The sequence below is a fragment of the Symphalangus syndactylus genome, chromosome 9 (genome assembly GCF_028878055.3).
Source record: "Symphalangus syndactylus isolate Jambi chromosome 9, NHGRI_mSymSyn1-v2.1_pri, whole genome shotgun sequence".
NCBI classification, from domain to species: domain Eukaryota; kingdom Metazoa; phylum Chordata; class Mammalia; order Primates; family Hylobatidae; genus Symphalangus; species Symphalangus syndactylus.
In genome coordinates, this window is record NC_072431.2 from 55,479,078 (window position 1) to 55,506,587 (window position 27,510).

The 27,510-nt window shown below is 57.8% G+C and overlaps 1 protein-coding gene across 5 annotated transcripts; it reads right to left on the bottom strand.

The window, feature by feature from the left end:
- Positions 1 to 5,617: 5,617 nt before the first annotated feature.
- ZNF316 (zinc finger protein 316) lies at positions 5,618 to 27,038 on the bottom strand. Of its 5 annotated transcripts, none has more exons than XM_055292269.2 (9): positions 26,891 to 27,038; positions 26,329 to 26,492; positions 25,196 to 25,295; positions 22,426 to 22,563; positions 21,626 to 22,008; positions 21,334 to 21,443; positions 20,458 to 20,584; positions 19,809 to 19,922; positions 5,618 to 11,612 (listed from the first exon to the last, which is right to left on the bottom strand). In XM_055292269.2, exons 5-9 carry the CDS (start codon positions 21,978 to 21,980, stop codon positions 9,295 to 9,297), a joined length of 3,024 nt encoding a protein of 1,007 aa, XP_055148244.1. In that variant the 5' UTR covers positions 21,981 to 22,008; positions 22,426 to 22,563; positions 25,196 to 25,295; positions 26,329 to 26,492; positions 26,891 to 27,038; the 3' UTR covers positions 5,618 to 9,294. The 5 variants fall into 5 exon arrangements, with proteins under 5 accessions (XP_055148244.1, XP_063502194.1, XP_055148246.1 ...); XM_063646124.1 differs by having other exon boundaries at positions 25,196 to 25,815; XM_055292271.2 differs by lacking the exon at positions 26,329 to 26,492.
- Between the last annotated feature and the right edge of the window lie 472 nt (positions 27,039 to 27,510).

Below are 27,510 nucleotides of genomic sequence, written 5' to 3' on the forward strand. Positions count from 1 at the left end.
GCATACCTTCTCCTCCACTTCCACAACCCCTCCCCCTTCACTTCCCACCTCCACATCCGTTCCCTCTCCCTCTTCCCTTCACCCCCCCACCTCCACATCCTCTCCCCCTCCCCTTCACCCCCAACCTCTACATCTCTTCCTGCTCCCCTCCTCCTTCACCTCCCACCTCCACATCCCCTCCCCCTCCCCTTCACCTCCCACTCCACATCCCCTCCCCCTCCCCTTCATCCCCCACCTCCACATCCTCTCCCCCTCCCCTTCATCCCCCACCTCCACATCCTCTCCCCATCCCCTTCACCCCCCCACCTCTACATTGCCACCCCCTCCCCCTTCACCCCCACCTCCACATCCCCTCCCATACAGGCAGTGGCTCACACCTGTAATCCCAGCACTTTGGAAGGCCGAGGCTGGTGGATCACCTGAGGTCAGGAGTTTGAGACCAGCCTGGCCAACATGGTGAAACCTCGTCTCTACTAAAAATACAAAAATTAGTCTGAGTGTGGTGGCGCATGCCTGTAATCCCAGCTACTGGGGAGGCTGAAGCAGGAGAATCGCTTGAATCCAAGAGGCAGAGGTTCCAGTGAGCTGAGATCGTGGCATTGCATTCCAGCCTGAGCGACACAGCAAGACTCCATCTCAAAAAAAAGGTTGGGGCAGGTTGAGGCTCTGCAGCTCAGCAAGGAATTGTCGTTAGCTGGGGACCACCCCAAACCTGATATCTCTAGGTCTAGACTTCACCTTTCTCAAGTCAATGACCCATTCATTCAAACATGTTTATTATGCAGATAATTATTTTTTTTTACTAGGCACTGTGCTGGTCCATGGGGAGAAAGAATAACAAAAAAAAACCTTCCTTGTTGGATCACACTGTCTCTTGGAGGAAACAGTCATTCAATCAATAACACATAATAATGTAATAACCAAAGCTAAGAACTATAAAAGAGCCCACAGGGGACTATGAAAGAACAGAACAGGGATTGGGAGGCCGAGGCAGGCGGATAGCTTGAGCCCAGGAGTTCAAAACCAGCCTGGGCAACATGGTGAAACCCAGTCTCTACAAAAAGTACAAAAATTAGCTGGTGTGGTAGTGCACACCTGTAGTCCCAGCTACTCAGGAGGCTGAGATAGGAGAATCACCTTATCCCAGGAGGTGAAGGCTGCAGTGAGCCGAGATCGCACTGCTATACTCCAGCGTGGGGGAGAGAATGAGACTCTGTCTCAAAAAAAAAAAAGGGCTGGGCACAGTGGCTCACGCCTGTAATCCCAGCACTTTGAGAGGCAGAGACAGGTGGATTGCTTGAGGTCAGGAGTTCAAGACCATCCTGGCCAACATGGTGAAATCCCGTTTCTACTAACTCTACTAAAAATACAAAAATTAGCTGGGCATGGTGGTGGGTGCCTGTAATCCCAGCTACTCGGGAGGCTGAAGCAGGAGAATCGCTTGAATCTGGGAGGTGGAGTTTGCAGTGAGCCGAGATCATGCCACTGGACTCCAGCCTGGGCAATAGTGCGAGACACCATCTCAAAAAAAAGAAACATAGAACAGAGAAATCTAAATTAGATTAAGGGAACAGAGAAGACCTGAGAAACAGATACTTAGGCTACACTGTGAAGGATGCTTTGCCATTGAGGGCCTTTTCTGCTGCAAATACAGAAACCCAACTGAAATCAGCTTAAGCCAAAAAAGTAAATCTGTTGTCTTTAAGTAACTTTAAAACAGGATGGCTCTTGCTAGCTTCAGACACAGCCAGATCTAGGGGCCCAAGCAGCAACATCAGGACGGCGTTTAGTTCTGTCTCTTGGCCCGTTTGCTTCTTTCTCTTGTATTACGGGTTGATTGTGCCCCCCAGCAGCCCGTCCCCCCACCCTACCCCCCGGCAAACAGAAAAAAAGATTTGTCAGAATCCTAACTCCCATCTCAGTGTATCAGAATGTGGCCTTATTTGGGAATAAGGTCATTACAGATGTAATTAGTTAAGAGTAGGGTGGACCTGGCCAGGCGTGGTGGCTCATGCCTGTAATCCCAGCACTTTGGGAGGCTGAGGTGGGAGGATTGTTGAGCCCAGGAGTTTGAGACCAGCCTGGGCAACATAGTGAATGAAACCCCATCTCTACAAAAGATACAAAAATTAGCCAGGGTTGGTGGCGCATGCCTATAGTCCCAGCTACTCAGGAGGATGAGGCAGGAGGATGGCTTGGGCCCAGGAAGTCGAGGCTGCAGTGAGCTATGATTGTGCCATTGCACCCCAGCCTGGGTGACAGACATGTTCTGTTCCTCCCTCCTGATTGAATTCCTATTACCTGAGTGTGGAGATTCTTGTATTAATCCTCTGTATCATTATTTCTGCCTCTTCCTCTTTTTTGCTCTGTATTTTAAGAGATAAACTTTACCTTCTGTTCTTTCTTTTTCTTTTGGGCCATTATGTTTAATTTCCAAATTTTTTCTTGTTCTCTGATTTCTCTTTTTCCCACCATCCCGTTCTGATTTTACACAGGCAACATCTTCATGAATCTTGGAAGATACTGTTTTTTATTTTTAATTTTTGTGGGTACATAGTAGGCATATATATTTATGGGGTACATGAGATATGTTGATACAGGCATGAAATGTGAAATAATCACAGCAGAGTAGGAAGATGCTAAATTTTTTTAGTCTACACTGGAAAGAAGGAAGATACTATTTTTTTTTTCAAGACAGAGTCTCGTTCTGTCGCCCAAGCTGGAGTGCAGTGGTTCGATCTTGACTCATTGCAGCCCCACCTCCCAGGTTCAAGCGATTTTCGTGCCTCAGCCTCCCAAGTAGCTGGGATTACAGGGGTATGCCACCACGCCTGGCTAATTTTGGTATCTTTAGTAGAGACAGAGTCTCACTATGTTGCCCAGGCTGGTCTCAAACTCCTGGGCTCAAACGATCTGCCCACCTTAGCCTCCCAAAGGGTTGGGATTACAGGCATTAGCCACCACAACCAGCCTGGTTTGCTGATATTTAAATTTAAAAGTTGGCTCTGGAGTGAATTCTGAAAATGACTACAAACCTCTTGAATAAAGAAGACAGAACTGTCTGCAGAAGAATTTCAAACTTCTAAGGGAACCTCCTTTCATTTTATACTTTGTTACTAATTTGGATAACTCTATTACATGGGTAGAATTTCACCCAATCATAGTGGGTTTTTTTTGTTCTGTTTTGAGATGGGATCCCGCTCTGTCACCCAGGATGGAATACAGCAGCGCGATCTCAGCTCACTACAACTTCCCTCTTCTAGGCTCAAGCGAGCCTCCCACCTCAGCCTCCCAAGTAGCTGGGATCACAGACACATGCCACCACTCCTGGCTAATGTCGTGTATATTTTTGTAGAGACAGGGTCTTGCTATATTGCTTAGGCTGGTCTTGAACTCCTGGGCTCAAGGAGTCCTCTCACCTCTGCCTCCCAAAGTGCTGGGATTATAAAAACTCACACCTGGCCTCACTGCTGTGTTTGTAAAACTAGACCCTTTGGTTCGTGTTTTAACTTTTCAAACATGTGATAGCTCTCCAGGGGCTGAATATAAAACTATTTGTACTTAAAAAAATAATAATAATGACCGTGAAGTTTTGTGACATTTTTACCATCGAGAATTGGGGTCTGTGTCCCACCCTTTGAATGAGCTCCAGTCAGTAGATTATGGTGGATATGGTAGTGCACAACTTCTCAGATGAGGCCATACAGCTTTTTTTAATTATTATTATTATTTTTTTTTTTGAGAGAGAGTCTCACTCTGTAGCCCAGGCAGGAGTGCAGTGGTGTGATCTTGGCTCACTGCAACCTCCACCTCCTGGGTTCAAGCAATTCTCCTGTCTCAGCCTCCTCAGTAGCTGGAACTACGGGCGTGTGCCACCACGCCCGGCTAATTTTTGTATTTTTAGTAGAGACAGGGTTTCACCATTTTGGCCAGGCTGGTCTTGAACTCCTGACCTTAAGTGATCTGCCCATCTCAGCCTCCCAAAGTGCTGGGATTATAGGTGTGAGCCACCGCACACGGCCCGAGGCCATACAGCTTCTGCCTCGTATGTGGGACATGCTCAGATATCAGGGCCACCATAGAAGAAATCCAAGCATGCTGAGGAAGCCACACCACACAGGAGGGCGGCTGTGTGCATGCCAGCTGACAGACCTAATTGCCAAGTTATTGCAGCCCAATTACAGGTGCATGATTCCAACTGCTAAGTCCCTTCCCTGCTAAGGTCCCAGAAGTGAAGGAACAGGGGAAAGCAAGCCAGCCCTGCTGTGGCCACCTGCATTCCTGATCCCTAGAATCCTTGCACATTGCCAAACGGCTGTGATAGTAAACCACCAAGTGTGTGTATGTTTTGGGAGGAGGTGTCATTTGTAACACAGCAGGCAGAACTGAAACAGACAATAGACAGCTTCCACCCCACTACACGCCTGCAGCAACACAGCCTGGCTGCACAGGCTCTTGTATGCGACCATCATGCTTGCAGTAGCCTGGTCTTTGCATGGCTACCTCTAGAGCACCTTCGGAAATGCCCTTAAGCATGCTGGGGTCACATGTCATGCAAACCTTGGACAGATGACTGAACCTCTCTATGCCTCGGTTTCTTCATCAGCAAAACAGGAATGACAATAATATTGTGAGAACTAAATGGAATTAATTCACATAAAGCTCTCAAGACAGAGTCTGGGACACACGTGTTAGCGGCCATTGTTATCTATCCCGGACTCTCTCCCTCTCTGAGAGGGGACAGGGCAGGGAGGAGGACAAGGGGAGACAAGGAAAGAGCCCTGAGTTCCTGGGTTCCCAAAAGCAGCAGCGACCTCAATACCCAGTCCCTGGAGAGAAAAGGAGCTCTGGGCCCGCAGGAAGGTGCACTGTCCTGGCTGCCTCACTCCCCCACTTTACCAAGAGCTGTCCCATGTCTCTTCATGGCCAGCACCTCCTTAAATGCAGGTAGCTCAGACAGAGGTGCTTCTGCACCAAAGCGTTTCCTGATACGCGTCCCACCCTGGCCTCTGTCTTTGCTGAACACTGGGCAAGCCCCCTTCCTGGAGCTGGGGGCAGGTCCTGCTCAGAAGGGCAGGTGTGATGAGCTACAGCTTAGAAGGATTCAAACCGTGGCTTTCACACTGCAGATCCTGACTCATCATGAATTGAAATAATGAAATAGATTTAAAGAGGTGGAATTTTAAAATGCAGTAAAGGTTTAAGTGTTGGTGCACTGTGTGTATGCACATATGCACACTCAGGTTCAATGATGGAAAATGGGTTTCTCACTGTGGATCATGAGTCAGAAGTGTTCAAAATCACTGAGTTAGAGAATTCACTTTTGTTTTTGAAACAGCATCTCACTCTGTTGCCCCGGCTGGAGTGCAGTGGTGGGATCTTGGCTCACTGCAGCCTCAGCCTTCCAAGTAGCTGGGACCACAGGTGCATGCCACCACACTCAGCTAATTTTTAAAATTTTTTTGTAGCGATTTCATCATGTTGCCCAGGCTGGTCTCGAACTCCAGGGCTCAAGGGATCCACCCGCCTTAGCCTCCCATAGTGCTGGGATTACAGGCGTAAACTACCGTGCCTGGTCCTAGCATGTATTTTTATAATCAGGAAAAAAAAAAAGAGCAAAGATCATAAAGCTTTATTTAATAGATATAACCCAGTAATTCAAAATACTTTGTTCCATATGTAGCCAATTAGAGAAAAAAAAAGGGACATAGAAGGAAATGTTGGACGAGATTAAGTGAAAAGATCAGGATAAAAGGAATCAGAAAAGGAAGGAGGTTGGGGAAACCGGCAAGAGAGAAAGGAAATAGCAAAGGTAGGTGGAGGGGAAAGTGACTCTCAGGGCTGAGGGACCCTCTAAGTGCCACCTTTCGTGACTCACATTTCACAGATCACTAGGGTTTAATTCCTCCTTGGCAATAAAGGGTGTCTACTTTTTTTCCTATGACCATTGGATGGGGAGGGAGGGTATTTTTCTCCCTATAAACTTTTTTTTTAAGTATTTGGCTGGACAGTCAACTGTAAGTTCTATCAGGAAATCTTTTTTTTTTTTTGGTGAGATAGGGTCTTGTTCTGTCACCCAGGCTGGAGCGCAATGGAGAGATCATAGCTCACTGCAGCCTCTGCCTCCCAGGCTCAAGCAGTCCTCCCACTTCAGCCTCCAGAGTAGCTGGGACTACAGATGTATGCCACCACACCCAGCTAGTTTTTGTATTTTTTATAGAGACAGAGTTTTGCCATGTTGTCCCAGCTGGCCTCAAACTCCTGAGCTCAAGGAATCCATCTGAGCTCAAGGGATTTGCCTTGGCCTCCCATAGTGCTGGGATTACAGGCATGAGCCATCGCACCCAGCCTCATTTAACTTTTCTGAATAGACTGTAAGATCCTCAAGGGGCTCCATTTTTTAACTAGGTCTTTGTATTTGTCTGCCACTCAAAAGTCTGTTTCAGACATGGAGTCTCAATACGTTGCCCAGGCTGGCCTTGAATTTCTGGTCTCAGGCGATCCTCCCACCTCAGCCTCCCAAGTAGATGGGACTACAGATGCATACCACCATGCCCGGCTTTTTTTTTTTTTTTCTATTGAAATATTAGGTTGCTGTGGCCGGGCGCGGTGGCTCACACCTGTAATCCCAGCACTTTGGAAGCCCAAGGCAGGCGGATCACAAGATCAGGAGCTCCAGACCAGCCTGGCCAATATGCTGAAATCCCATCTCTACTAAAAATACAAAAAAACTAGCCGGGCATGGTGGCACATGCCTGTAATCCCAGCTACTTGGCAGTCTGAGGCAGGAGAATAGCTTGAACCTGGGAGGCAGAGGTTGCAGTGAGCCAAGATCGTGCCCTGCACTCCAGCCTGGGCAAGAAAAGCAGCATTAGATTGCTCTGTTCTGATGCCTCCAGATCACATTTGATTACAGCAGTTCTTATTTTTCAGACCCACAGAGAAAGGACAGGAGAGTCAGATCTGATCGTGGGCTACCATGTGATAAGAATAAAGAAATCAACCAATCAGCTTTAAGGAAGGCATTTTGGGGCCCTGGGGATGTGCACCTTGCCCTGGTACTGGAGCAGGAGAGCCCTGGATGAGCCACATGGTGCTGGGGCCTCTGAGGAAAGGACTGGGAATGTGTTTGGACCACCACGAAGGGTACCTGGCCCCTCGCTCTGGCCTCTGGAAGCCTGGCCAACATCTTCACAAACAGTAATGCCCCAAGATAGGTGTTTGCACTACATCAAGTATGGGGCAGCGTGGGGGCCACCAAGGAAGACGGTGGGGATGGGCAGCACGGGGCCACACTGGCCTGGGGCCAACTCCTCATGGGCCATCCTAGGACCCATTCTAATTTCTTAAAAATCTTTTAAAAAATGTTTGCAGAAACAAGTTGGACCTGAGGCCGCGCAGAGCCTCCCCGACAGGTTCCGAGGAGTGGCGACAGCATGGAGTCCAGTCAGAAGCTCAGTTTGTCCAGTCTTTATTAAAGCCAGGCCCTCCTGCCGACGGCTGCAGGACAGCTGCTGGGGCCCAGGAGAGACGGGGACAGCAGATCCTGGCCATACGGGGCTAGAGCTGAGATTCCCACAGCCCCCCAAGCCCACCTGCCCTTGGCCCTTTCTGAGGCTCCTGTCCCGCAGGGAGAGGAGAAACCCAGGGCCGAGGCCATTACCCAGCACCCCGATGCCTCCCTGGGACCCCTACTCTCCTCACCACCCCGCCCTGCAACCTCACCCAGCCAGGCTAACTGACCGCCACCACCCAGGCCCTCTTCCCACCCACCAACTACCATGCCTCCTACCCGCCCCCAGCCCCGGCAGCCTGGCTGCTGCGCTCAGCCCCCAAGGCCATGTCTACACTAACGTGGAGGGAACTAGGTCTATAAGGGAATGCAGCTGCACCAAAAATCCGTTTCCTGGCCCCATTCACAGTGACCCCAAAAGCGTGAGGGGAAGGGGGCTTCACATAAACTACACCCCAGCTGCCTGCCCAGTGGCTTCCATGGGCCCAGTCCGGAGGGTGGGACGCCCACCAGGCAGGGGCCTTGCATAGTTGGGTGCCTGGTTTGTCACTGAGCCACAGCTCAGGTCCACACCCGCCCCCTGAGGTGGACAGCCACTGTGCAAGCTGCCAGGCCACGGGTGCCTCCACTAACCAATTTGTGAAATGGGACTCTAAACAGAAACACTACTTGTTCTAGTGTAATGACAGAAGCAGAGTTAAAAGGACCTGCGGGTGTCCTAGGGCCCTGACTATGGGATGTGGGGAAAGATCCTTCGACCAACTTCAGTCGCTCTAAGTGAGCGTTAGGCTCCGAGAACGGGGCGTCTGCCTGCTCCCGGAGAAGGGCAGCCCAGGGAAGTGAAAGCTGGGGCTCAGGGCTGTGAGGGCCTTGGGCGCCCGTAGATGTCTGCCACCTCCGGCTGAGGGAGGCGAAAGTATCAAAGGACTGAGAGGACAAGCAGAGACCAAAACCGAACCGGTGCGGCGGGCGCCGAGGTGACCTCGGTGCACGTGTGGGGAGAGGAGAGAAGGCGGCGCGAGAATAAGGCTTCAAACTCCCTCAGGACCCTGTCAACACCCGCGACCCGTCTGCCTGGCCGTAAGTTTGGTATCTGGCTTTTTCTCCTCCTAGATTCTTCAGGCCATACAAGAGGTGGAAATAAATATCCGCAGACGACAAGTTTCAAGTTTTCCCACTGGAGCTCTGCCCTTTGGAAACCTACAAGGCCTCCCCTCGCCGCGCGCAGTTAAACCTTCGGGACAGACTCGGATGACCGGGAGGCCCCAAGTCTCCCACTGAGGAATGGGAAAAAGTGGTCAGCCAAACAAACCCACCGGCCTCCCAGGCATCCCGCTGGCCCACCTGGGTGGCCCGGCCCACCCTCCCGTGGCGCAAGGGCTTTCCCCTCCCTCGCCGCCACACCTGGTTGCAAACGCACAAGTCCCTTGCGCCCCAGGCCACCCAAGTCGGAATCCGAGTGAAATAAATAGCATCGCCCGCCAACTACCGCCCTGCTTCACAGCCCGGGCCCACCCAGGGGATATCGCAGTCTCCGTGGGGGTGACGTCCCGGCCTCGCTGCCTCCGCGCTGCTCTTCTCCCCAGAGCTCCCCCACGTCTCCGGCTGAGCTCACGGACCCGGCGGGCAGGAGACCCGGGGCCGCAGAGCGGGGGCTGAGGGAAGGCACCGCACCCAGGACTAGGACCCTCAGCCTCCCGGGGCCCGAGGAGCGGGGGGCCGGCCGTCCAGGGGAGGGGCCGGTGGCCCTGCAGGCTGTGCTGCCGTCGGCCCCCGGCCCCTCACAGGACGCCCTCCCGGTAGGTGCCCGAGGGCCCGGCGAACGCGGCCTGGTGCTCGGAGCCGAAGCTTGTGCCGCCCGCGAACTCCAGCAGGGCGCTGCCGCGCTCCCCCGGGCCGGCGCTGGACGGCCCCTTGGCGGCCGCCTCGGGCTTGGGCGCCGGGGCTGGGGCCGAACCCGAGCCCGGCGCTGCGGTGGCTCCGCGGTGCGTCTTCATGTGGGTGAGCAAATGCGAGCTCTGCGAGAAGCGGCGGCCACAGTTGGCGCAGGCGTAGGGCCGCTCGCCCGTATGTGTGCGCTGGTGCGTGACCAGCACCGAGCGCTGCGAAAAGCGCTTGCCGCACTCAGGGCACGGGAAGGGGCGTTCGCCCGTGTGGCCGCGCCGGTGCTTGGCCAGGTTGGAGCGCTGCGCGAAGCCGCGGCCGCAGTCGGCGCAGCGGAAGGGCTTCTCGCCCGTGTGCGTGCGCCGATGCCGCTTGAAGTCTGAGCTGTGGCCGAAGCCCTTGCCGCAGTCGGGGCAGCGGTGCGGCTTCTCCTCGGCGTGAGCCCACTGGTGCCGCGTCAACGCCGCGCTCTGTCCGAAGCGCCGGCCGCACTCTCCGCACGCGTAGGGCCGCTCCCCGGTGTGCGCGCGCCCGTGCGCCGTCAGGTGCGCGCGACGGCTGAACCCCGCGCCGCACACGCCGCACACGAACGGCTTCTCGCCGGTGTGGCCGCGCACGTGCGCCGCCAAGTGCGAGCCGCGGGCGAAGCGCGCGCCGCACTCGGGGCACGGGAAGGGCCGCTCGCCGGTGTGCGTGCGCCGGTGGCGCGCCAGGTGCGAGCCGTACACGAAGCTCTTGCCGCAGTCGGCGCAGCGGTGCGGCCGCTCGCCCGCGTGGTAGCGCTGGTGCTTGGCCAGCGCGGCCCGGCGCCCAAACGTCTTGCCGCAGTCCGAGCAGATCCACGGGCTCTCCTCCTCCGCCAGCGCGGCCGGCGCTGGCTCCGCCAGCAGACCCCCGATGGCGGGCCCGAACGCGCGCAGGCCGCCTCCGCCGCCCGCGGCCCCGCCGCCGCCGAAAGGGTCGCAGGCCAGCCCGGTGCCCTCCACCAGGGAGAGCGGGCCCCCCAGGGGCGCCGGGAGCGGGCGCCCGTCGACCGGCAGCCGCTCTCGGAAGTCGGGCAGGCCCAGGATCGGGAAGCTGTCCGGGTGCAGCCAGGACTTGGGGTGCACGGGGAAGTGGAAGCCCAGCGGGTGGGAGGAGGGGCCTTCGCCCTCCCCCAGGCCGTTGCCCAGCTCCAGGAAACGCCGGTCCGGCGCGGGGTCCGCCTTGCCGCTGGGGGTGGGCGCCGCCACTGCCGCCTCCTCTCTCTCCTCGGCCGCGGCCTCCGCCTCTCCGTCCGCCTCGCCAATTTCAGGTCCCTCCGGCCCCTCTGGCCCAGGGTCAGTGTCCTCGGGCCCCGCGGCGGCCGCCGTCTCGCCGGGCTCCCGCCGGGGGCCGTCACCACCCGGCTCCGCGCAGCCCCCGCCGCGTCGGTGGCGCTGAAAGTCGGCGCGCAGACGGAAGGCCTGGCCGCAGTCGGGGCAGCAGTGCGGTCGGTCGGCCGTGTGCACCGCCTGGTGCCGTGCCAGCGCCGAGCTCTGGCTGAAGCTGCGGCCGCAGTGCGGACACGGGTAGGGCCGCTCGCCCGTGTGCGTGCGCTGATGCGTGACCAGGTAGGAGCGGCGCCCGAAGCCCGCGCCGCAGAAGGCGCAGCGGTAGGGCCGCTCGCCAGTATGGATGCGTCGGTGCGTAACCAGGTGCGACTTATAGACGAAGCGCTTGCCGCAGTCCGGGCACGGGAAGGGCTTCTCGCCGGTGTGCGTGCGCTGGTGGATGGCCAAGTGCGAGCGATACACGAAGCCCTTGCCGCACTCCTCGCAGCCGAAGGGCTTGACGGCCGCGTGGTAGCGCTGGTGCTTGGCCAGCCGCGAGCGGTGCGGGAAGACCTTGCCGCACACGTCGCACGTGGTCTCCGGCCGCCCGGCTGGCGGGGCCACTGCGGCGGGGAACGCCCAGGGCGACAGCAGGTTCGCACCCGGCTCCCGGCCGGGCAGGAAAGGCTTCGCTTCAGAGCCGTCAGCCAGGACCCCCAGGCCGCCTGGGTCGGGCCCCCAACCCTCTGGAGTCTGCGCCGAATCCGAGTCGTCGGGCCCCCATGTCCCAGGCACGTCCCCCACGCCGTAGGCCGCCGACCAGAGCCCTGGGGGCTCGTTCTCCTCCTCGGCCACCTCTGCCAGGAAGTCTTCGTCGTCTTCCTCCTCGTGGTCCTCTATGTCGTCCGTCCAGAACCAGGCTCCTGAAGGCGACAAAGGCAGGCCAGAAGAGAGAGGTAAGTGAACTTGACAGGAGCCTCTGGCAGGTTCCTGTCCCGAGAAATCAGGGCTTCCGAGACGCCACCAGCAGGACCTTCCTTCAGTCGGACGGGGCACCTCCTTTCACCAAGTGAGCGGTTGCCCGTGTCCCACTGCCAGTCCTGAACAGCCGCAGGGCAGGAAAGCCGCCGCCCACAGCTAGGAATCTGGGGACACTCAGCACATGAAACTGCCCCTCCCAGGAAAGCCAGGGCTCCCGTCCAACATCTCTTCCAGACAGCCGGCTCCCTCCAGGGCTTGCCACCTGCTGAGGAACGGGGCAAACTCTAGGAAGGGGTGCGACCGAAGGTTAAACCCAAGCAGGGATCCTGTGCTGAGAAAACCAGGTGGAGACGCTGGGGCAGTTTTCCCCAAAGCTCCTGGAGAACTCCGCCTACCTGGTCTTCCTGGAAGACAGCTCAGCTGGCAGCCCTGTCCACAGAAGACCTGCCTTTGTCAGCTCTAAGCTTTTTGTTGGTTTTTTTTTTTGTTTTTGTTTTTGTTTTGAGATGGGAGTCTCGCTCTGTCACCCAGGCTGGAGTGCAGTGGCTCGATCTTGGCTTACTGCAACCTCTGCCTCCTGGGTTCAAGCAATTCTCCCACCTCAGCCTCCCAAGTAGCTGGGATTATGGGCTCAGGCCACCACGCCAGGCTTTTTTTTTTTTAAAAGCTCACTGCAACCTCCACCTCCCAGGTTCAAGCAATTCTTCTGCCTCAGTCTCCCTAGTAGCTGGGATTACAGGCGCAAACCACCGCAGCTGGCTAATTTTTGTATTTTTAGTAGAGACGGGGTTTTGCCATGTTGGCCAGGCTGGTCTCGAACTCCTGACCTCAGGTGATCTGCCTGCCTCGGCCTCCCAAAGTGCTGGGATTACAGGCGTGACCCACCGTGCCCAGCCTTTTTTTAAATTTTGTTTTGTTTTTTGAGACGGAATTGAGCTCTTGTTGCCCAGGCTGGAGTGCAATTGCGGAATCTCGGCCCACCACAACCTCCACCTCCCGGGTTCGAGCAATTCTCCTGCCTCAGTCTCCCGAGTAGCTGGGATTACAGGCATGCGCCACCACGCCCAGATGATGATGATGATGATGATGATTATTATTATTTTAGTAGAGACGGGGTTTCTCAATGTTGGCCAGGCTGGTCTCAAACTCCTGACCTCAGGTGATCCGCCCGCCTAGGCCTCCCAAAGTGCTGGGATTACGGGGGTGAGCCACCGTGCCCGGCCGTTTTTTTTGTTTTTTGAGACGGAGTCTTGCTCTGTTGCCCAGGCTGGAGTGCAGTCGCATGGTCTAGGCTCACTGCAACCTCCACCTCCCAGGTTCAAGTGATTCTCCTGCCTCAGCCTCCCGAGTAGCTGGGACTACAGGCGCCCACCACCACGCCCAGCTAATTTTTATATTTTTGGTAGAGACAGGGTTTCACCATATTGGCCAGGCTGGTCTTGAACTCCTGACCTTGTGATCTGCCCGCCTCAGCCTCCCAAAGTGCTGGGATTACAGGCGTGAGTCACCGCGCCTGGCCACCTTTTTTGTATTTTTAATAGAAATGGGGTTTCACCATGTTGACCAAGCTGGTCTCGAACTCCTGACCTCAGGTGATCCACCTGCTTCGGCCTTCCAAAGTGCTGGGATTACAGGTGTGAGCCACCACGCCCCGCCTGTCAGCTCTAAGCTTTGCTCAGCTTCCCCCATTCTGCCCCTCTCCCACCAAGCTGCACCCCTGCCCTCTTCCTTCGGCCCTCCGAGGCGTCTGTGCAGGCAGCGAACAACATGTAGATAGAGCTGGCTCAGTGGTGCTCCTGTTGATTGCTTATACACCTAACACACGGTGACACACCCAAGAGGGAACTGGTGTCTAATGAAGCAGGCACTAAGTCACAGGGAACACAGGGATGACACCTGGCCTGCAGCCCCAGATGCTCCAAGGCACCTTCATGGACCCTGCCTGGTGTCCACCCCACAGTCTCAGCATCTGGAAGGTTCCAGCTCCCACAGCTGGTGTGGGAATCTCCTCCTCACCCTAGCTGGGTCCCCTGCCAAGGCACTGGCCCATTTCAGCTGTCACCTAGCTGGATAAGCCTGGACCACTGAGTGCTGCCCTAGAGGGAAAGTCGGAGCCCAGGAGGTCCCAGTAGGCCTCAGGTGGCCCCTCATTGTCGCACGCTGGCCCCCGCCAGGCTGCATGGCCTTGACACTGTCTTGTCCCACATGCATTCCATATGGGGACCTAGAGCCGCAGGAAAACACAGACCTGGCTTCACTGTGAAAAAACAGGCATCATAGAAAAGGGTCAGAAAACGGGTTACTTCATCTTTCACATCTCATGATACTTTCTTGGTTTACTATCATAGTAAACGTAAGCTTAAAATAAAAAGGTTCTTGTCACTAAGTTGAGTCTACCTCGAACTGCCACCCACAGCCACTCCGTGCACAAAGCAGCAAAGAAAAGCCCCGTCCCCATCAGTGGCCACCCTTCCCCGACTGGCAGCAACACTCCCCAGGTCCGGGAAGGCTGCTGCACCCCAGCCCTACGCCGCAACCCTACAGGGTAGGGAGGCTGGCAGAGAGCTCGAAAGGATCTGACCCTCAGGCTCTGATGCAGGTCTTGGGTTTAGAGACCCCTCCAAACGGTGAAGGTTCAAGCCTAGGAACAACTATGATTTTGTAGCGGGGTGCATCGGTACCTCAGGAAACAGCCAAGACTCAGCGAGCATTTATTGGATAATAAGCCTCAAAGAACTGGACTCCCAGGCCAAGTGCGGCCTTGCCCACGGAAGACTCAGCTGCCCAGAGCTGGGAGGCTCCTCTCATCACCTCTCCCTTGATCCTGAGCACAGCAGGGAATCCTCTCACGTGGGGAGGTAGGCAGGGAGCCCCCATCCCAGTGGGCTCTGTAGAGAGGGCACCCCCCACCAGCTCTGGAGCTGGCATGGCCACCTGTCCCAACAACTGGGACAAGGGTGGGCCACACTCCAGCATATGGCACGGTGACAGGCCACCACTGACACCAAGGGCAGGAGGGGAAGGGCATCCAAGTCCCTGGGAAGTCTGAGCTGGCTGCACTCTGATGGGAGGTCCCAGGAAGTAGCAGGGCCCCTGGGAAGGGTCCCAGAGGGAGACCAGCCTGCCCTAGGCCAGGCTCTGTCGAAGTGGATGGGAACATCCTTGAGTGAGGGTGTTCAGCCAACAGGGCTCTAGGGACAAGGCCCTGAGGGCGTTTGCTGGCTCTCAGATCCAAAGCCCTTTTCCAGATCTAAGTGAGGCCTCATCACAGCTCAACTCATCAGACCCAAGCCGGGGCGACAGGAGGCTGACTAGGAGGGGCTGGTGCATGTTTCTCAACAGCTGGAGGGCACTGGGGCAGGAACCATGCAACAGCAGCCCAGGGTACCCAACACACCTGCTTCCTCCAGAAACCAGGGGACAGCGGAGGAGAGGAGAACCTGGGGCTGATGGTCCCTCTCCCCTGCACCTCACATTTAGGCCTAAGGACTCTGACCTAGCAACATTCAGCTAGGCTTCCGGAAGAGGGACCACAAGGGCTCAGTGATAAAAAGCAGAGGCTGATCAGAGGCTCAAAGTCAGCTGTCTAGGGAGGGAGAAGCTTCCAGAGTGTGGCCACAAGAATCTTCACAGTCCGTGTCCTGAACTGGGAACACTAAGACCCCCCCATCCAGCGGCAGGTGACAGGGGCTGATGGAGAGGGAGACCACCACAGCAGGTTGGGTGCCAAGGGAATGAATCAAAGGCCTCAGGGCTGGTGCTGGGGCTGTCACAGGAACGATCTCCCCCCACTCCCTCCACAGGCGCCAGCACCAGGCACAGCTGCTCCTTAGCATAAGTGGCGTCTTTAGAGGCTTCTCCTTCAAACCTGAATGCTGAGATGTTCCTCAAGGGCTCACTACTCCACTGTGCCCACAGCAACTCTCCTGCAGGCTGAAGCCCCACATCTGCTCAGTTCCACCAGGACGGCAGGGGCCAGGCCGGGATGCTACACCATCTCTCCCTTGGCTTCACTTCAAAAGGCAGCTGGGGGGTCCAGGCTCTACCTGTGTGTGAATTCCACTCCCATGACGCACTGGCCATGGGACCTTGGGCAAGGCCTTAAATCTGAGTTTCCCCATCTGTAAAATGGGTTGATAACAGCACCTACAATCCACTTGGTGGGACTGTTGCAAGGATGAAATGCACATCTGTAAACACCTGCGATGCGGCTGCAGAAGCACCTCCACTGCTCCCGGGGTCAGGTGGCGCTGCTGCCACCACAGGTCCCTGCAGATGCCAAGGCCCCCTGCTGTCCATCCCATGCTTTCTGTTAGTCATCGCTCAAGTTGTCCCCCAAATGTCAGGTGATACTCCTTTCCTGCCATCAGGCCCTGGTGGCCACAGATCCCCACCAAGGCCTTTCCTCTTGAGGCTGGGCCACAGTCCCTAATCCTAGATAGGCGCCTGGCCAGCCCTGTGCCCCGGGGGCAGGCTGCCTCTTGGACTGGACAGGAGGGGCGGGGCACCCTCCAGCCCACACTAGTGCCCTCCTGCTCACCAGTGGCTGGTGCAGTGCCAAGGCCCTCAGGGAGGCCCTGGATGCACAAAGGTCCCTACACCTGGGAGGGTGGTCATCGGCATCACCAAAGCTGGGCATTTACCCAGAATCCCACCAACACAACTGCAGGCTCTCCAGCTTCTGTCCCCAGGCCCTGATTTAACTGTGTGAGAGGCAGTGGTAATCCCAGGGGCCAACCAATGTCCCCAGCAGCACAGCCCCTGGAACACATCTGGTAAGTGCCCTGCCCTGTGCACAGGGTGGGGGTCTTATGTAGGACACTAATCACAGCAGCTGTGGGGAAGACAGTGGCCCCACAGCCACATGCCTGACCCAGAAGACACGGTCCCAACCTGTCATGGGACCCCACACACATCTCACATCACCCAGGGATGCTGCTCAGTGTAGCCCACACACATCACCCATGGCCCAGGCCACCACCACCTACAACTCCCACCCCTGGGCAACCTCTGCCCATCTCGGAGTCTGGAACCTGCTCTCCAGGCCCAACCTGACCTGGGCCCCATGGTGAGTCCCCGGAGTGGGCTGACTGAACAGCGCCGCTTCTCTCCCTCTGACAACCCATCCGCTGGGGACTGGCCTGGAGTGCAGGCTGTGGAAGTCAGTTCCAAGTGAAACCAACACCTGCTCCCTCCCATCACTCGGCCAGTGCAACTTTCTCCATCCAGACACAAACTCCAGATGGCCTTAGGGAGATCTTCCCTCACAGGGGACAGTCGCAAAGGGAGGAGGTGGACAAGGGTGACACACCCAAGTTCATAGGCATTAGCAGCACTCCCTTCTGCAAACTGTCAGGGAGATGAGGGTGGCACTGGCCCCACACATTGGTGCTTGGGGGAGGCGGGGCTCTCGGGCACAGCTTCTGCACTAGCATCTGAACCAGCTGCATGGCCCTGGCCAGGCTGCCAGGTCTGTAAGGAGGGGCCTCCTCTGAGGACAGGCACTGGGCCTGCCCCTCACTGGGGCAGGTGACCTCAGAAGGGCCAGTCTGCAGTGGCTGAGGGGGTCCATCTCGGAGGGTAGAAAGGCAGCCCCACAAGTACAGGGCTAGCCCACCAGGCCAAGGCCACTGGCAGCCACGTGAGGCCTGCAGGCACCCACAGCCACAATTTTCTCCAGGCACATTCTTGCTCTAGTGCAGACCAGAGCCGGCAGAAAACAGGGTTCAACCAGGGCAGGGATCTAAGCCAGGTAAGGAAAAAGGCAGGGCAGGGGAGGGGCTGGAGCAGGGCTGAAGCGCAGGTGGGGGCTTCAGCAGCCCTCAGGAGGGGTGGGTCCTGATGAGAGCAGTGCCAGAGCCCAGATGTCATATGTGGCCCAACTGATCAAGGAGCCCAAGAGAGGGACATACTTGGCTCTTGCAAGACTCCAGTCTAGAAACAAACTGTCAGCCTGGGCACAGTCAGCCTCTGTCCTGCCCCAGCGATCTCAACCAGCTCAGCCGACCAGAAATGAATGCAGGGGAGGCAGGGAGCACTGGGGGAGGCGGGGAGCATCAGGGGAGGGTAGCCACTCAGTACACAGGCTATGGATCACATTTCAGAGGCTGACTTTACACACTCACTCAGGGCCGGGGGCATCCCAGGCCTGCCAGCCTCAACACGACGACCATCCACAGGGGACGCAGGAGGCACTAGCCCAGCCAGCCCCTCAGGTAGCTCTCAAACCCCAGCCAGGTGCACAGGCCACAAGGGTACTGTCGCCTGGACTGAAAGGGAACCACTCAGGCTCAAGCCTGCACAAGGCTCTACCCCTAACCCTCCAAGAGGCACAGAGAACAGGAGCACAAGTAGACCACACGCTGAGGGACGGGCCCCGCAGGCCTGTGTCCCCTTCTCTTCCTGAGAGTGTCACCCACATCCCAGACTCGTCCTGGGGGCAGCAGTGATCTTTCTTGCCAACCAGAGCCCTCCTGACTGAAGCCTGGGGAATATTCCAAGAGGGTCTCCGAGTGTCTGGAGAATGGCAGCAGGAAGGGCCTCCTACAATGACACAGAGGAGGGACTGGCAGGCCTCAGTGATAGTTCAGCTCTGTGTCCCCACCCAAACCTTATCTCCAATTGTAATCCCCATGTGTCTTGTCAAGGGAGGGACCTGGTGGGAGGTGATCAGATCATGGGGGCCGTTTCCCCTATGCTGTTCTCGTGATAGTGAGGGAGTTCTCACGAGATCTGATGGTTTTCATTTGTTTGTTTTGAGATGGCGTCTCACTCTGTCGCCCAGGCTGCAATGCAGTGGCGCAATCTCCCGGGTTCAAGTGATTCTTCTGCCTCAGCCTCCCAAGTAGTTGGGACTACAGGCACACACCACCACGCCAAGCTAATTTTTGTATTTTCAGTAGAGATGGGGTTTCACCATATTGCGCAGACTGGTCTTGAACTCCTGACCTCGTGATCTGCCCACCTTGGCCTCCCAAAGTGCTGGGATTACAGGCATGAGACACCACGCCTAGCCTATTTTTTTTTTTATTTCTTTTTTAATTTTTGAGACAGAGTCTCACTTTGTCACCCAGGCTGGAGTGCAGTGGTGCAATCTCGGCTCACTACAACCTCTGCCTCCCGGGTTCAAGCCATTCTCCTGCCACGGCCTCCCAAGTAGCTGGGACTACAGGCACACACCACCACGCCCAGCTAATTTTTGTATTTCTAGTAGAGACGAGGTTTTGCCATGTTGGTCAGTCTGGTCACGAACTCCTGACCTCGAGTGATCTGTCCACCTCAGCCTCCCAAAGTGCTGGGATTATAGGCGTGAGCCACCACACCCAGCTTGTATTTTCATTTGAAAACACATCTGTGAGGTGCTCCAAATCTACCCATTGCCCCTCCTGACTGGCATCACCTAGCCCCAAACCAGACACCTGTGGGGCAGGGGCCTCTGCAGAGCTCTCTGATGCTAGGAGCCCCTCAGACACCACAAAGGACCTCCACACAACTGACAATGTGGCGTCCCCCAGTGGGAACCTGAGTTGAGTTCAATTTCTTCAGATGAATAAAGGGGGCCTTAGAGTTGAAGGAGCATAGCCAGAGCTGGGCCTGAGGCTTCCAGGGAAATTCACCACCCTGAACGCCTTCTGCACCCATCAGTCCAAAACCTCCTCTCCAGAATGCCCCCAAACTGCCCACCCCAGTCAGAGTCCTGCCCATAGTGCTCCAGGGAGAGCAAGGGAGACTGTGGGGAGCCTTTTCCCAGACATGGCCAAGTGGGCAGAGAAGCAGGAGGACCGGCTAGTGCTGTGCCATCAGAAAGGCCTCCGCGATGGCGTGCTGGGCTCCAGGGCCTGCCCTGGCTCAGCCGACCACCTGACAGCTGGCCTCTCACATGCAAAGAAATTCACAGGTTCCAACGCGGGGCAGGGGATCATTTTTAAAGGTTCCCAAGAGGAGCCTCCAGGTTCTCTAAGGACCTTACAGCCCTCGGACCTCTCTGGAACTTGAACCACTAGGAGCCAGGCAGCAAAGGCAGAGGCGCAGTCAGAGGCACCAGGTACCAGGTCTGCAGAGAGCGCAGTGAAGGCCAAAGTTTGACAACAGCTCCGAGAAGCTATCGGCACAAACCACGAAATTCCATCCGCGCTCACCTGTGTAGACGCCAGTGACGATGTCTCCTTCCTCAGGTCGGGGGCTATCTGGGACCCAAGGTTCTTCCCCTTGTTCCAGCCGGAAGATCAGATCGGGCTTGGGAATTGGGTATCCTGCCAGGAGAACAGACAACGGCTGCAGGCGGCTCCCATGGGCCCTCCGCTGCCCTACAGCCCATGCTGCGCCACCGCTCAGTGCCCCTCCACCTCCATCTTCCCAGCACCAGCCCTCCCCAACCCTCCCTGCTCCGGAGGGTCCAGGCGGTCCCTTCCCTCTGAACCTTCCCCTGTCCTCCCCTGCTCTCCTCCCATCAAGCCCTCACAACACCTTCACCTGCAAGATGCCCACAACCCTCCTCCTCCCTCTCCTTCCTCCTCACCCCCGGAGGCTTCAGGGGCCATGCTGCAGACACCAGAGCCAGACTGCCTCCACAGATGTGTCACCTGGCTCAGGCTGCTGCCTGGCCAGTGACATCCCCCGCCCCACCCAGAGGCCATGGGGTCCTAGGGCTTCCCTGGGAGGTGGGCTGGGCCCAGCATCCACCTTTGGAAAGACCCTGGGATTTGAAAAGCCCCCCTGTCAGACAGCTAAACCCCTGGCAGCCATCACACCAGGCTGCCTCTTGGGGACAAAAGGTCCCGTCCTTACCCAAGGACACGAGAATCCCATAGTTCTCCTGCATGACTTCCTGGTAGAGGCCCCGCTGGTCTGCTTCCAGCCTTTCCCACTCCTCCAGGGAGAAGTACACAGCCACATCTTCAAACGTCACCAGCCCCTGGGGAAACAGAACCTCAGGTGAGAGGCTGAGGGAGCCCCTTACAAAGAGTCACGGAAGATTGAGGCCACTGAGGCCCTCCAGCATGGGTGTCAGGGGACACAGATGCCCAGATGGCACTGAGGGCTTTCAGGCCTTGCCACAGCCCTGGAAAGCAAGGACCAGATCCCAGCCAGAGAATGGGGACTCAAGCTCAAAGACGGTGAACGACCCAGCTCATAGGGCAGAGCTGTGGCTCAAGCAGAGGCCGGCAGACAAGGAGCCCCGCCCCCAGTCCCCCTCTTCATGCAGTCTGGCTCAAGCCAGTGCAATGGCCACATCAGCCATGGAGGGCCCACTCCCGAGTGGACAAGCAGCAGCAACTAAACTGAGCGTGGGCACTGGTGCCTGACCTGACTGGGCAGCAGGAACCCAGACCCTGGACATGTGACAGGCACTCCAGGTGAGGGGAGCGGCCAGCCTTGGGGGAGAGCCAGGCCTCTGAAGTCGCTGTGCACAGTGCCATTGAGTGGGTGGCAGCCAAAGCAATCAGGACAACCCAACGCCCAGGAGAGCAGGACCACACCCCCGGGCTTGGGGCTGGACACCCAGCCGCTTCCTGTGGCCCCTCCCACCTCAGGGCCTGGGCCCAGTCTGGGGACTCCAGTGCCATGGCCGCTGCCAACAGACGCCTCCAAACAGCAGGTGCCGAGGCCCCGGGGGAAACCCTGCCTGGGTTACCCAAGCCCCAAACGGAGAGGGCGGCTCACCTGAGACCCAGCCATCAGCAAATCATCCTCGTCCTCATCCTCCTCCTCCTCTTCCTCCTCCTCCAGGTCCTCATCCCTAGGAGTGGCTGGAGCCCGGGAGGCCTGCAGGCCTGTAGGGAGAGATCTCTTAGGACCAGCTGCCCTGAGCCCCCAGCCTGCAGGGCCAGGAACCCTGGCAACACCCTCATTGCAAAGCCGGGCTTCAGCTCCACCCTGTCAGCCCAAGACCCCTCCTGGCCTGGCCCACCTCAGCCCCCTTCATCTCCTCCCCAAGGCTGGCTGCTTTTCTTACCCTTTTCCTGAAGAACTGGGGACTTGGCATCACCACCACGGCTAGGTCGCTCCTGGGTCCCCAACGCCGGACACTGCTCCTCTGCCAGCACCTCCTTCACATCCTCCTCCTCCATGTCCGCCTCCACCTCCACCTCGGCCACCTCCTCCACCTGTGCATCCTTCACTACCTCTGCCACACCCTCCTCCTCCTCTTCCACCACTATCTCCTCCTCCTCTTCTTCCACCTCCTGCACCTCTTCCCCCTTTTCCTCCTCCTCCTCCTCTTCCTCCTGGTCAGGGTCGCACTCTGACCCGTCCTCTGCCCGCTCCAGCTGGGCAGCTGGGGAGTCGGGAGCCGTGTGGAGCGCCGCCATCCTCCCTGGGAGCGAGCCTCCGCGTGGCCTGAAATGCAGATGGACGCCAGTGACGGGCTGCTCTCAGCACACGACACGGTCCACTCACAGCGTCTCCCGCAGCCTGGCAGGGGCGCGGGGAGCAGGATTTACTCCTCCTATTATGTAGTTGAAGGCAATGGAGATGAGGGAGGACCAGGCCTTCCCACGATCTTACCCCGCACCACCAAGACATTCTATACCCAGAAAGGCTGCCCCAAGAGCCCCTCCGCGTGACCCCTGGGATGCCAGTCTCAGCTCCTTTTCACCAAGAACTACGTGCCTGGTGTGAACTGCTGCCCTTTCCTGGAGTAAATCAGGCATTTCTCCCAGTCTTTATCCACAAGGAAGCATCACACAGCCCGAGGGTGGCCCATGTTTAGCCAGAAGGAAAAGCCCACCTGACACACAGGACAGAGACGCTTACCTGGTCCTCAACACACATGAACCAGGCCAGCACGGAACGTCAAGAGGTCTCAGCACAGACAGGATGCAGGCACTTGGAAGGCACAACAGGGCTGGGAGGAGAGACAGGTGCCAGGAAGCTGGCAGGTCAGGCTCCTTCCTGCAGGACATGGGGGAGTGGGGGCTGTGAGCCAGCATCACCCTCATGTGCCCTCAGCCCTCACTCTGTGAAAAGTGCAGTGCATGGTGGATGCACGGCTCATCGCCAGACCATCAGGAGGACAGGAAATGCCTGTGACATTTCAAGTTTGGGGATCAGAGACTCTTAAGGGCTGACTTACCAAAGCCCCAGAGGCTACAGGGTCCTACTCTCTCACTGACATCAGTGACAGCTCAGCCCAGAAACTCAGGGGAGAGGCAGCCACACTAACACAGGGTCCAGGGTCCAGGGCCATGGACACAGCAGGATGGGAGCTGCTGGCCCTGGGACGCCTCGCCTCTCCCCACTGCGTGTCCTTCACCAGCCCCTGGGGGGTCCCAAGGGCACAGCAGAGTCACAGCGCTGGTAAGTCCATTTGTGTGGCTCCTTTCTGGGTGTAAACCTGAGACCGGGCCCATCACTCAGGACACACCATCAGTGTCTCTGGCCTGAACAGGGCCATTTCCAAAGCGAGCCAAGCCCAGAATCCAGGGGGTGAGGCCATGAGCCCCAGAAGCATCCTGGAATGTCAGGCCACTTGGCCACACAGAGCACTGGGCCCACCCTAGCTCATCCAGCTCAAGCAGTGGACAGTGTCTGCCACAGAACTCCTAAAACAAGACTGAGTGACCTTCACAAGAACAGTCCAGACCACCACACCTGGTGTTCTTATGGACACAGGAGAACGCTCTCCCTCTGTAACCTATCACTTCTCTATCAATTAGGCAGCTGTGTTAGGCCATTTCTGCATTGCTGTGAAGGAATACCTGAGGCTGAGTAAGTGGTAAAGAAAAAGGGTTTCATTCACTCACAGTTCAACGGGCTGCACCAACATGGCGCCAGCATCTGTTTCTGGGGAGGGCCTCAGGAAGCTGCCACTCATGGAGGGAGGCAAAGGGGCAGCAAGAGAGAGGGAGGAAGCCCCACACTCTTTTAAAACAACCAGATCTCTTGTGAGCTGAGAACTCCCTTATCACCAAGGGGATGGTGCTAGACCATTCATGAGGGATCCGCCCCCATGAGCCAATCCCCTCCCACCAGGCCCACCTCCAACACTGGACATCACGCTTCAGTGTGAGACTGGAAGGGGACTGATGGAGCCTGGATGTTTGTCCCCACCCAGATCTCACGCTGAACCGTAATCCCCAATGCTGGAGGCGGGGCCTGGTGCGAGGTGACTGGATCATGGGGGTGGGTCCCTCCTGAATCTTGGGCCATCCCCTTGGAGACAGTGAGTAATGAGTTCACAGGACATCTGGTCGTCTTTAACAGTGTGTGGCGCTTCCCCAGTCACTCTCTCTTGCTTGTTCCTGTTTTCGCCATGTGACATACCTACTCCCCCTCACCGTCCACCATGATTAAAGGCTTCCTGAGGCCCCCTAGAAGCCAGGCAGATGCCAGCACCATGCTTCCTGTATAGTCTGCAGAATCATGTGCCAATCTCACCTCTTCTTTATAAATGACCCAGTCTCAGGTATTTCTTTACAGCAATGCGAGAACAGCCCGACACCTAGACAAACACCCAAACCATAGCAGTGGCGTGTACTCATTTCCTGAACTGCTTTGAGCAGTTGCTTTAAAATCCACACTTTAATAGCCAGGAAGCTCTGAGCATTCACACAGGCCTACCCAAGTCAAGGGCTGGGACACACAGGCATCCAGAAGCCACCTCTGTCCCAAAGGTCACATGTGCCCCCTGACTGGCTCCAGCCCCCTTTCTAGTTTCAGAATCACTGACCCCCAAAGACTCAAGTCACAGAACTATGCCTGGGAGCGTCACCCCAACCTCCAGCCTCTCCCAGAAGCCGGCCTTCTCAGTGTCCCCAGCTCTTTGGCATGTGAAGATGCCCAAAGTGTTGAAATGCATGTGCTGTGTGTTATGCTAGCCACCTCCAGGAGGACGCGGCCTTGCCCAGCACTCAGGGCGCTGGGTACACTCAGCAATGGTTTCCCAACCGCCACCCACTTGAGGCCCAGAGGAGGGCTTTTCTCTTTCAAGCCTCAGGCTGCAGATTCAGGCTGGGCCTAGGTGCCATGCCAAGCTCAGTAGAGCTGTCTCCTGCCTGGCCACCACCTGAAGCAGCAACTTTAAACTCCCAGAGCCAGGCTGCCATATATGAGGACACAACAGAAGAACACTTCACAGCTTTGGAATAAAGTGGCTGCATGTTCATCTCATCTCAGGCCGTGTGTATGCTATTCCCCATCCCCGGAACTCTATTCCCCTTTTCCAGGGTGGTCTTCTGAGGCAGCCCCCTGGGCCCCAGTGGGTGACACAGTTCCCTGTAATTCTTCCCTCACAGCACTCACCACATCTTAAAAATACACTTATGAGACTGTCTTATCATCTCTCTCCCTGAGTACGGCCAGCTCCTGGGCGGCAGAAGCTCCCTTTGCTCATGTCTGAATATCCCTCACACCAGCACTTAAGAAGCATTCAAATACTTACTAAAAGAATGTCCAAAGTCGTGAGCCAATGTGATGGACACAGGATTTTTAAAACTCAGCATTTTGGCCCTACTGTCCTGTTCCAGAACAGGCTGACCACTGCTGGAGGTGGGCGGTTGGGGGGACTCTTCGAATTGGAACTCACCCCGGAAGCAGTGGAGAGTCTCTGCCTCCGAAGAGGACACTGAGTTCTTTCTCCCAAGAAGTCCACCCACGGATGACCAGAGAAGGTGGAGGACCAGCTCCTACAGAGGTCAGAAGCACAGCCAGACATCGTCCCCAACCCGAGATTCAGAACAGAATGGTTTGAAAAAGGGACCTCAGTGGTCCGGGCAGAGTTTAGATTCCAGCAACTCGCCCTGGGTTCTCTCTGCCTCCCCCAGGCCTGCACTCTTTCCTTCTTCTTGCCAGCCTGCCAGTCCACTGTAAACACTGCTCACTTCTCCCTTGGCATCCAACTCTGGGTCAGAGGCCACAAGGGGCCTCATCAGCATCAATCCCAAACCAGAGGCCACAGGGGGCTTTACCAACGTCATCCCAAACCCTCATTTCTCAAACTCCCGACCTCAGGTGATCCACCTGCCTCGGCCTCCCAAAGTGCTGGGATTACAGGCGTGAGCCACCTCACCTGGCCCCAAACCCTCATTTCTACTAGGGCCCTTCACTCTAGGATACGGTGCTGCAGCCAACATTTAGAATGGGAGGTGACAAGGTATCTTCCAAGAGGAGAAGGCGGCGAGACAAGGACAGGAAGAAGAGGCAAAGCTTGAAAGTTGATAGAAACTCTTCACAAAAGCTCCAAAGCCAGGGAAACCCAACTCCAAGAGTGGGAGATGTGGGGGTGTGCTTGTGTCGAGCCCCCTTCATTCCCTCTGGGTGGCCCCCGCTGCCCTCAGAGCCCTTCAGGTCTTCATGCCCTCCTGGAGGACCTCCTTCCCCGATCACCACAGCCCTCACTGTCTGTCCTCGGATTCTGGATCCCCCTACTTTCCTGGGTTTGCTCCTGGTGCAGGTTATTTCCACGGGGGCCATCTCAGGTTCCCCAGGGCAGCCCTCTCACCACCCCACCCGGCTCCCCAGAACTGCCCACACTTGTTGAACCAAACCAAGCACCAAGGTCTCCCCACATAAGCAGAGCTGGGGACCTGATCCTCCTGGTACCTGCACTTCCTCTTGCCCATCGGGTCCTCGACCAAAGCCCAGCCCCTTTCCTACCTCTGCTGCCACGCGGGACAGCCCAGACCCCATCCAATCCCAGGGATGGGTGTCCCTACCCACCTGCCGGCAGCAGAAGACAGCCCAGCAGCCCACCAGGGCTCCTTCTGCAGATGAGGGAAAGCCCAGACAAGGCCCCCAAGGTCACAAAGCGGGCTCCTGGGGCGACGGGCCGAGCGCCTCCCGCCCCCCAGGGGGCGTCCGGAGCCTCCTCCTCCTGCAGAGACCTAGACGGTGACAGCCCCTCCTGGATGGGTGTGTCCTGGAGGCGGCCGCGGCCCAGCCCCTGCCGCTACGGCCGAGAAGGCGTGGGCGGGCACCCCGAGGTGTCACGCGTGGCCTCCCGGGCCTGCCCCCTCCGCCTCCTGCCTGGACCGGCCCCAGGGGTCGGCAACGCGCAGGCCCGGACGGAGGTCCGGGAGGCGGGGGCACTGCCGCGGAAGGCCCGACCCGCGTTCCGCTCTGACCCCGCAGGCCCCGGCCCCGCCGCCTCCCCGCGGCCTCCCCGCGCCGGGCGTCGAGGGCCAGCCCGGCCCCGCCGCCGCCGCCGCCCCCGAGCGCAAGCCCGGCCCGCCCGCACCTGCCGCCCGCGCCGCCGCCCACCGGCCCCGCGAGATCCACTCACCGCGCGGGCCGGGCTGGCCGAGCCGCGGGCCGGACACCGGGGCCGGGGCCTGCTGGCCGGCGGCGGGCCCCGCGCTACACAAAGTGACGGCCCGGGAGCTGCGCGACGGCGGCGCGTGGGCACCGGAAGTACCGCCGGCCGGCCCCGCCCCGCCCGCGCCCGCGGGGGGAGGAACTTCCGGTCACGCGGGGGCAGCGGCGCGGAGCGGTGAAGCGCCGGTTGCGGGGGTTTGTCTCGCTGTTTCTCGGGCCGGGGCGGGGACGGGGCGTGCGGGCAGGGGACAGGAGCGCCCTCGACACTCGTGGGGCGCCCACAACCTGGCCCTGCTCCTGGAGACCCCGGCCAGGTCTCGGAGGTGACCCTGAGGTCCCGCCGCTGCCACCACCGCCTTCCCCGAACCCCAGCCCGGCCTCGTTCATCGGGGCGCCCGCTGAGGACCAGGCCCCGCGCTGGGCCCCCTCCGCCCGTCCACGGGGCCTGCCCGGGACCCCAGGACGGTGGAGGGAGAAGGCGACCCCTGTGGTGGGAAGGGGGCCAGGTGTCCACGCCTCCACCAGATCCCAGGGCCCGCGCGGGGTGAACGTCTTGTGGGTGGAGAGGGAGAAGGGACGGGCGGGGTG